Source organism: Coregonus lavaretus, assembly GCF_964263955.1.
Source record: "Coregonus lavaretus genome assembly, chromosome: 11".
NCBI lineage: Eukaryota > Metazoa > Chordata > Actinopteri > Salmoniformes > Salmonidae > Coregonus > Coregonus lavaretus.
Window position 1 is genome coordinate 46,533,147 of NC_139998.1, and position 11,593 is coordinate 46,544,739.

The window sequence follows — 11,593 nt, forward strand, 5'->3', positions numbered from 1 at the left end:
TTGAATCAGCTGTGTAGTGCTAGGCCAAGAACCAAAACGTGCACCCAGGGGGGACCCCAGTACTGCGTTTGGGAAACCCTGCTGTACAGTCTTGCTTCCATGATGAAGTGCAACTGTTGCATGTGTCACGTTCACACCACAAGGAGGCAGTATATAACCGACGCATACTTTCAGGAAATGAAGTAAACAACGTTTTTTTTTTGTTACCCCTGATTTTGTAATCTAGAGGTCCTGTGAGTAATTGTTTTTCAATATATGATATGTATTTGTATAAAGTATTTGTTTAAAATGTACTTTTCATCTTCATGCACTTTCCCCTTAGAATTATTACTTTGTCTTGAAGTGGTAGCCTATATGAAATGGCAAATATAATGATCAAATCAAATGTTTTCGTCACATACACAGTTTACAGCCGGTATAAAAGGTGCCGCGAAATGCTTATGTGCAAGCTCCCCCAACAATGCAGTGCATTAATGAATAATAACAATGAAAATAACATTCATTATAGGCATTTACAGACTATAAAAATATATATTTGGTAAGCTGTGCATGTTCCCTTTCTTGCAACTAATGCATAGACCTCATGTACAGAATGCAAAAAAAATGTACATGAGCAAAAGCTGAAATACCTTTGCAATGTGTACAATGTGAAACTATTTTGTCATGGGAGGATCTTTGCAGCCTTCGGGCATGCTCAGTAAGCCTGTTTTGGTCTAAGAACCTGTAACCATCAATCACCAGGCACGGTATTCCCCGTTTACTTGAGCGCTCGACACCCAGGGAAGGTGTTTACCAGTCTGTTACCATCTATGCTCTCTTACATAATATGTTCGGACAGCCCACATCGCGCAAAAGGGAGCTGTGGCCGCGACTACTTAATCCGTTTTGTTTTGCAAGTGTAGCGACAAGGATATTAAGATAGTACCGAAACATTCTTTCAGAGTTCTTTGACAACTTCAACAAGGAGCAAGAAGATTTAAACAGAAGTATACTCTTTGGAACTAACAAGCCTTAACATGATTTTCGACAAATTGAAAAAGCTTTACATCGTCTTCGACTCTCCAGAAATCGACTCCCCTCCCGTCTTCAGCAGTGGGGACGTGGTGTCTGGAAAAGTTGTTTTGGACCTTTCAGGTGAAAGTAAAGTGCAGTCGTTGAAGTTGCACGCCGAAGGTTTTGCGAAAGTGCTTTGGACAGAGTCTCGTTCGGCTGGGTCCAGTACTGCTTATACTCAAAACTACAGCGACGAAGTGGAATATCTCAACAGGAGAGAAGTTCTTCTGCAAGCAGGTTAGTCATTCACGCTATCGGTGAATGAAAGCAATGAAGTGTTCCATGCTATGCAACTCACTGGACATTGGACAAAACCACTTGAGCAAATTTTACTCAAAATAAAAGTATTTTCATTGTACATTACTGGGTTTTGAGGGGGTTTTCTCTCATGGGAAAGTATTTTGTTATAATTTATCTTAAAGTTATTCTGTAATTTGAAGATTCAGGTGTTCTCAATGGTAAATTAGTTCGTATAACGTTCCCATTTGCATCTTGTGAAGCAGCTTGGGAAAACAATTGTGTTCATTAAAAATAAACCACTTGACCCTGTCAAAGGATTTGACAGTATTATGTATATTAGATTGAGTTTGGATTCACTCTAAAAGTTTACTCGGTCTGAATGCAGCCCTAAATTATATAATATATAGAAAAACAAGGGACTGCAAATACCCATTCAAGAGCACCTGGCAGTATAGAGCGCATGTGGTGGCACTCTTGTGTTTGAGGAGAAAAGGGAAAACTGCAATTGCAGTTCATTGTAATGATAAAGAAACTCAGTGATTTCTCCTGTATTTATTTTACTTAGTACATTGCTTTGAAAAGCAAAAGGCCCTCATTCAGTAATCAATGTGGATCAGAAGTTGTTTCAAATCATTAATGCTTGTTTTATTAATTTATCTTCAGATAATGGCGAGCTCACCCTCCTCCCTGCTGGAAGACATGAATTCCCGTTTAGTTTCCAGTTGCCTGAAGAGTAAGTATCCCTTTCTGGAATGAATTGTTCAGAATTAGCATACAGTGATGCACTGTAGGCAAATTCTGATTTGGACCTATGATATCCTCGCATCTTATTAAAGAACAAATAAGGTCTAATCAATCAGTGTGTTTTTTTGCTTCAACAGGACACTGGTGACATCGTTCGAAGGCAAGCATGGCAGCGTCCGCTACTGGGTGAAAGTGAAGCTGCATAGGCCCTGGGCTACAGTGCGGAAGATCAAGAAGGAGTTCACAGTCATCGAGCCCATTGACATCAACACACCAGCCTTATTGGCCCCCCAAGCTGGCACTAAAGACAAGATGGCACGGGTGTGGTACCGCAACTTGGGACAGGTTTCAATAACCGCTAAGATCGATCGCAAAGGTTACACACCAGGTAAGAACCAATCATATCTTTTAACCCTAGTGGTCCTGAAAACTGAACATTAAGTCAAATAACTATTTTTTAACTGAACCAAATCTCAACTCACAACCTCTATTCTTCATCTTACAGGTGAGGTGATTCCCGTATTTGCTGAGTTTGACAATGCCACCTCACGCTCGGTGGTGCCCAAGGCCTACATCACACAGACGCAGACGTTCATCGCTCGGGGCACCATGAAGCAGAAGCAAGCAGTGGTGGCCACACTTAGTGGCGACGTGGTGGGCGCCCAGCGCAGGGAGATCTGGCACGGCCGCGCCATCAAGATCCCACCGGTCGGGCCCTCCATCCTGCAGTGCCGCATCATCAAAGTGGAATACATGCTCAAGGTGAGTTCAAGCAAAAAACAGAATGAAAAGCACATCATTCATTAGATTTTCCTTGTTGAGTATACGTCTCCGATTGATAATGAAAAGCTAATTAGAGACCAGTTGGTAGTGGTTTTACCCCTACAGATGATTCTGTTACTGTAGTTCTAAAAGCTTTCTCCCCTCTCCAACACCTAGGTGTGTGTGGATGTTCCTGGGACCTCTAAGCTGTGCCTGGAGCTGCCCCTGGTCATGGGCACCATCCCCCTGCATCCCTTTGGTAGCCGCACCTCCAGCGTCAGCAGCCAGTACAGTGTCAACCTGGAATGGCTCCGCATGGCCATCCCCGAGCAGCCTGAGCGTAAGTGTCTGTCTCATTGTAATACAAGAGTTAGCGGTGTTCCCCAAAGCTCAATGCCAGGCCCCCTGAAAATCTCCAACCTTAGGAAAAATGGTCTACTCATCTGTACCCTCTTTCCCTCCCCACACAGCTCCTCCTGACTACAGCTCTGTGGTGACGGATGAGGAGGCTGAGCGGAACACTACGGCCCCCTGTCCTGAGGAGGACCTCAGTGGTATTATGGAGCACCCTCTCAGGGCCTTTGTCCAGGAGTTCCGCTTCCGACCCCCTCCGGTGTACTGCGAGGTGAGCTAGCACCCCTTAGAATACTCTCGATGACAATAGGGCTGCATTTCTTTGATTAACTGAACTCTACACTTCTATGACCCAATGTGCCTTATTGAAACTTATACCTTTTGTGTTTGCGCCCGCAGGTCGACCCAAACCCTCAGCCCCTCAACATGAGACGTCGCTGCATGACGTGTTGAACCATAAGCCCCACTTGAGCGTCACACGATGACCCTATTTTAATTAAACAAAGCGTAGAGTTTTGTCTTCTCCTGGATTACTCTCCGAAACTGGCGACCCGGTACTAAGATGTGGCCTCTGTTGTTGGAAGGGACTTAGAGTACCACCGAGAGGGTGGAGGAGATGGAGGCGACAGGAACTGCTTGTGGATGAAGTCCTTTTTAAAAAGGAAGGGGGACATGTTACGTTCAACAAGAAAAGGAAATAACTTCTCCCATGGTTCCTGTCCTTCCAAGTGATACTGGCTCAGGATGAGGAAACCGAGCCGCCCCGCCCGCCAATCAATGAACACCCACACAATAAATGTTTTGTGTTTTACAGAGTTTGGGGAAATATTGGGAGAGGATCACTTGATTTTTGTGAGGGGGAGAGTTGGAGTTGCAGATGAAACCTAAGCCTCAAAGAATGCGATGTTATCTTCTGTTTACATCTGCAAATGAACAAATGATCAGCTGGCTTGGTGTTAAGAGGCATGTGTAACCATCATCTCTTAATACCCAACTCCCCCTTGCCTGGTAACATGTAGTATGACTCAATCATGATGACTATGTCTACTGTTAGTCAAGTAAGTGTTATTCAAGTAAGCACTTATCTGAGACTGTTTGGTGAGGAGGAGTTGAGTCAGCAGGTTTTGACATTTAGCCGGGTAATACTATGCAAAAGGGAAAACCTGAATCTTGTAGTATCTGAAAATGTACTGAAATGATTCCATGAGAGATTCTGATAAAGCAGCTGTCCTCTGTATGAGGATGTTCAATGTATTCTGAATGTTAATACGACAGTAATGGATGAAAAAACTAAACAGTTGAGTTTTTTTGCATGTGGAAGAAAAGTGTGTGTGTTTTGAAGCTGCTGCAAGCTCAAATGATTAGCTTTAGAAGCGACTATGGAGGAAATATCTGAGCCATGTGGTTTGTGCATTTGATTCAACCCAGATGCCTGTGCCTTGATGTTTTCGAACTGTCTGTGAACGTCTGCAGAACATTTGCTCAGCGTTACTTTAAGCCTTAAGTTGGAGATGTCACTTTGAAGTGTACTAAAGAACTGACTTCAGGTCAGCAATGCAGCTTAGGTGTCATGCGCAGTGCAGCACACAGCTGAAACTGAATGTATTTTATACAAATGACATTGGCAAATTCTGTGAATCAACAAAGTTTTTGTAATTCCTTTTCTAATAAAAACACTGAAACAGATATTTTGTGTTTTCGGTCGAGGAATTGTGATCTCTGTGACATGCGGTCATCAATCTTGAAGGACAAATAGGAAAGAGAACCTTCCCGCTGGGCACAGACGTCTATTCCACGTTGGTTTAATGTAATTCCATTGAAACAACGTTGATTCAACCACTGTGTGCCCAGTCGGTTGCTTGCTGAACATATTTTAATTTGTCTCATTCTACACTACATACAAAAGTATATGGACACCTGCTCATCTCATTCCACCATCATGGCCATTAATATGGAGTTGGTCCCCCCCCTTTGCTGCTATAACAGCCTCCACTCTTCTGGGAAGGCTTTCCCCTAGATGTTGGAACATTGCTGCGGGGACTTGCTTCCATTCAGCCACAAGAGCATTAGTGAGGTCAGGCACTGATGTTGGGCGATTAGGCCTGGCTCGCAGTCTATGTTCCAATTCATCCCAAAGGTGTTTGATGGGGTTGAGGTCAGGGCTCTGTGCAGGCCAGTCAAGTTCTTCCACACCGATTTCGACAAACCATTTCTGTATGGACCTCGCTTTGTGCAGGGGGGCATTGTCATTCTGAAACAGGAAAGGGCCTTCCCCAAACTGTTGTCACAAAGTTGGAAGCACAGAATCGTCTATATTGTCATTGTATGCTGTAGCGTTAAGATTTCCCTTCACTGGAACTAAGGGGCCTAGCCTGAACCATGAAAAACAGCCCCAGACCATTATTCCTCCACCAAGCTTTACAGTTGGCACTATGCATTGGGGCAGGTAGCGTTCTGCTGGCATCCGCCAAACCCAGATTCGTCACTTGGTGAAGCGTGATTCATCACTCCAGAGAATGCGTTTCCACTGCTCCAGAGTCCAATGGCGGCGAGCTTTACAAATCAAATTATATTGGTCACATACATATATTTAGCAGATGTTATTGCAGGTGTAGCAAAATGCTTGTGTTCCTAGCTCCAACAGTACAGTAGTATCTAACAATTCACAACAATACACACAAATCTAAAAGTAAAATAATGGAATTAAGAAATATATAAATATTAGGATGAGCAATGTCGGAGTAGCATTGTCTAAAATACAGTAGAATAGAATACAGTATATACTTATGAGATGAGTAAAGCAGTATGTAAACATTAAAGTGACTAGTGTTCCATTATTAAAGTGGCCAGTGATTCCATGTCTATGTACAGTTGAAGTCGGAAGTTTACATACACTTAGGTTGGAGTCATTAAAACTCATTTTTCAACCACTCCACAAATTTCTTGTTAACAAACTATAGTTTTGGCAAGTCGGTTAGGACATCTACTTTGTGCATGACACAAGTAATTTTTCCAACAATTGTTTACAGACAGATTATTTCACTTATAATTCACTGTATCACAATTCCAGTTCCAGAAGTGTATATACACTAAGTTGACTGCCTTTAAACAGCTTGGAAAATTCCAGAAAATGATGTCATGGCTTTAGAAGCTTCTGATAGGCTAATTGACATCATTTGAGTCAATTGGAGGTGTACCTGTGGATGTATTTCAAGGCCTACCTTCAAACTCAGTGCCTCTTTTCTTGACATCATGGGAAAATCAAAATAAATCAGCCAAAAAAATTTGTAGACCTCCACAAGTCTGGTTCATCCTTGGGAGCAATTTCCAAACGCCTGAAGGTACCACGTTCATCTGTACAAACAGTAGTATGCAAGTATAAACACCATGGGACCACGCAGCCATCATACCGCTCAGGAAGGAGACGAGTTCTGTCTCCTAGAGATGAACGTACTTTGGTGCGAAAAGTGGAAATCAATCCCAGAACAACAGCAAAGGACCTTGTGAAGATGCTGGAGGAAACAGGTACAAAAGTATCTATATCCACAGTAAAACGAGTCCTATATCGACATAACCTGAAAGGCCACTCAGCAAGGAAGAAGCCACTTCTCCAAAACCGCCATAAAAAAGCCAGACTATGGTTTGCAACTGCACATGGGGACAAAGATCGTACTTTTGGAGAAATGTCCTCTGGTCTGATGAAACAAAAATACAACTGTTTGGCCATAATGACCATCGTTATCTTTGGAGGAAAAAGGAGGTGGCTTGCAAGCCGAAGAACACCATCCCAACCGTGAAGCACGGGGGTGGCAGCATCATGCTGTGGGGGTGCTTTGCTGCAGGAGGGAATGGTGCACTTCACAAAATAGATGGCATCATGAGGAAGGAAAATTATGTGGATATATTGAAGCAACATCTCAAGACATCAGTCAGGAAGTTAAAGCTTGGTCGCAAATGGGTCTTCCAAATGGACAATGACCCCAAGCATACTTCCAAAGTTGTGGCAAAATGGCTTATGGACAACAAAGTCAAGGTATTGGAGTGGCCATCACAAAGCCCTGACCTCAATCCTATAGAAAGTTTGTGGGCAGAACTGAAAAAGCGTGTGCGAGCAAGGAGGCCAACAAACCTGACTCAGTTACACCAGGTCTGTCAGGAGGAATGGGCCAAAATTCACCCATCTTATTGTGGAAGACTACCGAAACGTTTGACCTAAGTTAAACAATTTAAAGGCAATGCTACCAAATACTAATTGAGTGTATGTAAACTTCTGACCCACTGGGAATGTGATGAAAGAAATAAAAGCTGAAATAAATCATTCTCTCTACTATTATTCTGACATTTCACATTCTTAAAATAAAGTGGTGATCCTAACTGACCTAAAACAGGGATTTTTTTACTAGGATTAAATGTCAGGAATTGTGAAAAACTGAGTTTAAATATATTTGGCTAAGGTGTATGTAAACCTCCGACTTCAACTGTATATAGGGCAGCAGCCTCTAAGGTGCAGGGTTGAGTAGCGGGGTGGTAGCCAGCTAGTGATGGCTATTTAACAGTCTGATGGCCTTGAGATAGAAGCTGTTTTTCAGTCTCTCGGTCCCAGCTTTGATGCACCTGTACTGACCTCGCCTTCTGGATGATAACGGGGTGAATAGGCCGTGGCTCAGGTGGTTGATTTCCTTGATGATTTATTTGGCCTTCCTGTGACATCAGGTGCTGTAGGTGTCCTGGAGGGCAGGCAGTGTGCCCCTGGTGATTCCAGCTGGCGCTTGGAATTGCGCATGGTGATCTTAGGCTTGTGTGTGGCTGCTCGGCCATAAAAACCAATTTCATGAAGGTCCCGATGAACAGTTATTGTGCTGACGTTGCTTCCAGAGGCAGTTTGGAACTTGGTAGTGAGTGTTGCAACCAACGATTTTTACGCGCTATGCGCTTCAGCACTCAGCGGGCCTATTCTGTGAGCTTGTGTGGCCTACCGCTTCACGGCTGAGCCGTTGTTGCTCCTAGACATTTCCACTTCACAATAACAGCGCTTACAGTTGACTGGGGCAGCTCTAGCAGGGCAGAAATTTGACGAACTGACTTGTTGGAAAGGTGGCTGGCATCCTATGATGGTGACACGTTGAAAGTTCACTGAGCTCTTCAGTACGGGCCATTCTACTGCCAATGTTTGTCTATGGAGATTGCATGGCTGTGTGCTCGATTTTATACAGGTGTGGCTGAAATAGCTGAATCAACACATTTGAAGGAGTGTCCACATACCTTTGGCCATGTAGAATATGTCCCAGAAAGTTGCATTGGTTAGAATTGACTAGAGGTTGAATACAACTTGTTCTCCTCAAATAGACCATCTCAAAGAATAGGATATTACCTTCATAATACACTAGGCTTTCTGGAAAAGCACCCTTTTCAAAACCTACTCTATGACATGCTTTTGAGTGAAGCGTTGTGTCATGTTCAGTTGAGGACTGAACTGAAGAAACATGACTGGGCAGGGGATTTCAGTCACATCAGTCAGAAGACCGTGGTCATAGTCAATGCCAAATTTGACGGTTTCATTTTTTAAACATATTTGAACCATAATGGGAATTGAATTTCTGTGACCAAACTGAAAGCTTCAGGTAACCTGAAACTTGAACAATATTGTTATGGTACATTCTACTGTCTTGTTTTGGAACATCATGTATAGCTGTTTGAATGTGTGCGCAGGCAGCACTGCCCACAGCATTGGTTCATCTAAAGAACACTTCTCTTACTCAGAGGCAGCAGGCAGTGAAAACAATCATTACAGTCTGTGAAGTGGTAGTGGGTGTGTATTTTTACATTGAACAGTTACATCATTTTGCTTTCCCGGCTATTCCTGCAGGCTTTGGCAGATGTTGGGGTCTTACAAAACTTTTTATCCATACAAGAACAGGATGGAATGATAACAATGACAGTGTTTCTGACTTGATTCCTTGTCATTTTTTGTCTTATCAAAACTCCATCTGTGACTGGTTTACGTGATCAAACCTTCAATGCCTTGTGTGAGTGAGGTGGCTGTGTGGTAGAGGCATTATAAGCTCTTTCACTGGAAACATTTGTGGCCTAGTAGACCTACTGTCTGTAGGGAACGAGGAAACAGAATACCAGGGTGGTATTATTGATTTGACAGGCCATCAAGGATAACACATTCATATAAAACTGTCAGTTCAAACTACCAACAGTTTCAAAACATGACCGAAATAGACCTTTCCATCTCTCACCAAACCTACCAGGGCAAGCCCTGGCTGGTGCTGGTGGTGAGTTGGTGGCTTGGCACACAAGGCAACACATTTGATATACAGTATGTGTCTTGACAAATTGCAATAGGTGGTTATGGCACATATCACAAACAGGGCATTGACTCCTTCTCTTACTGGGTGTCTGTCTGAGAGGAGAAGGGGGATTCTTCCGTTGGAATAATGCTATGGCAGGAGTGGGCAAACATTTTGGCTCAAGGGCCACATTGGAGGGCCGCACATATTTTTATGGGACCGATTTGTTGTCAAAATTAACGGCAAATCAATGACAAACAGACAGACAGACAAACAAACAAACCTCATGGTCAAGGTTCTGGTCCAAATTAAAAACACCTTTTAGGCTGCAACAGGCCTAGCGTGAGCCTATGATTTGACACCATAACTCAGGTGACCCAGTTGGGTCCAGTTATTCTCAAACGAGTGTGGTGGTGCTACTTAGCCGCTTCTACAATCTCAAGATGAACATCTCCAGTTAAGATTGATTTATGCATCTTGTGCATCTCCCATTAAAAGCGTCCTATAAAAACCTGACTAATCCAGCCAGTGGGTTCATTACAGAAGTACTGGCTGACCAGAAGGTCATTTTATGCCTCTGCTTCTGAGTCACATGCACGGTCACATGTAACAAAGAAAACTAGAACATGATGATGCTGAAAATTAATTTGTGTTGGTTTCGTAAAGAATTGGGGAAGTGTCTGTTTTGACAGTCAGTTAGGATGACTCTCAGTGGTGGATGGCTTCCTGAGGGTGATGTCAGAGCTAAACCTGATGTCCTTACTAATAAGAGAGGAGCCTATCCCCATGCACCATGCAGCACGCATTGAGTGGGCCCAGTGCCTCTGGGCAAAACCCTAAAGACTTGTGGGGAGAAAAACCTAGAAACTCCATACAAGGCCAGAGGAGGGGTCTTCCTGGTTCATATAAAATGGTGATAATCTCACACGAATGCATAGTTGAAATGTGTGAGAAATAGGGCATCCACAGTCACTGGCGTTCAACTGGGATGTTTGTCACCAAAACTGGTTGCTTTTCCATGGTAATTTCCAATAGAAATCCATTGAATCCTCCCACCTCAGTGGTGAACTCCCTAACCTAATCATGGGCATCCAATGTAGCATTGTGTTGCTACGCTGTAGCGTCAAAACAAAGTAAAAAATTAATAAATAAATAACAAAGTGTTATTACTTTCCCTCTGTCTCTAGCTGCTCTAAACGAGACAGGAAGCCAACAGGGAAAATCTGGAGATTTAGCAGATTGGCATGTACATACGAGAGGAGACGTCGCCAAGCCAGGTTGTCAAGGTGCCGGGAGGAAGTTGCTCGTCCTCTTGTATTTTCACATTTTCATGGCTGGTATCCAAGCAATCACAACAACATGTCAGAACAGTAGACTGTGCCAGGCTGCAAAACATTTGTCTCTGGAAGCTCCACAGTGGCATTAGATCACATTACATTACATCATCGTCTTTGTTGTTGTTGTTGTATCTCATTGGGAATGCCGGGCTCTGTGTGCAGATAGAACTGTCCACGTTCGCAAAATATTTTGTCTCGAGCCAGAGAGTACTGGGGATCTGTATGTGTGTCTGTGTATCTGTGTCTATGTGTTTGTGTGTCTGTGTGTCTGTGTCTGTGTGTTGGTGTGTCTGTGTGTTTGTTTGTCTGTGTGTCTGTGTCTGTGTCTGTGTGTCTGTGTATTTGTGTGTCTGTGTATGTGTGTGTCTGTGTATGTGTTTGTGTGTCTGTGTCTGTGTGTCTGTGTGTTTGTGTCTGTGTCTGTGTGTTTGTATGTCTGTGTCTGTGTGTCTGTGTGCATCTCAACATTTGCCTTGCGTGCAACAGAGCAATATGTAACCAACTGGATACAAAGAATCATTCCCACTGGGCACAGACGTCAATTCAACGTCTATTCCACGTTGGTTCAACGTCATTGAAATTAGGTAGAAACAACATTGATTCAACCAGTGTGTGCCCAGTGGGTTGTGTCTTAAAAAAGTGAATGGCTTTTCTATTTAAAGGGCCCTGGGGCTGTTCAGCAGACGTGCCAAACCAGTATGTTGTAGCAATGATGTTCTCAATTGTAACCACACACAGGTTGACATATACTGAACAAAAATATAAACGCAACATGCACATTTTTTGTTGTGGATTTTACTGAGTTAC

General features: G+C 43.3%; 1 protein-coding gene across 1 annotated transcript; it reads left to right on the forward strand.

Annotated features, from left to right (window-relative positions):
* The first annotated feature begins 761 nt into the window (after positions 1 to 761).
* Positions 762 to 4,839, forward strand: LOC311137770 (arrestin domain-containing protein 2-like). Its single transcript, XM_084172355.1, has 7 exons — positions 762 to 1,290; positions 1,957 to 2,026; positions 2,175 to 2,425; positions 2,543 to 2,799; positions 2,977 to 3,139; positions 3,270 to 3,424; positions 3,553 to 4,839. The coding sequence occupies exons 1-7, from the start codon at positions 1,017 to 1,019 to the stop codon at positions 3,604 to 3,606; spliced, it is 1,224 nt and encodes a 407-aa protein (XP_084028481.1). The 5' UTR covers positions 762 to 1,016; the 3' UTR covers positions 3,607 to 4,839.
* Positions 4,840 to 11,593: the final 6,754 nt, after the last annotated feature.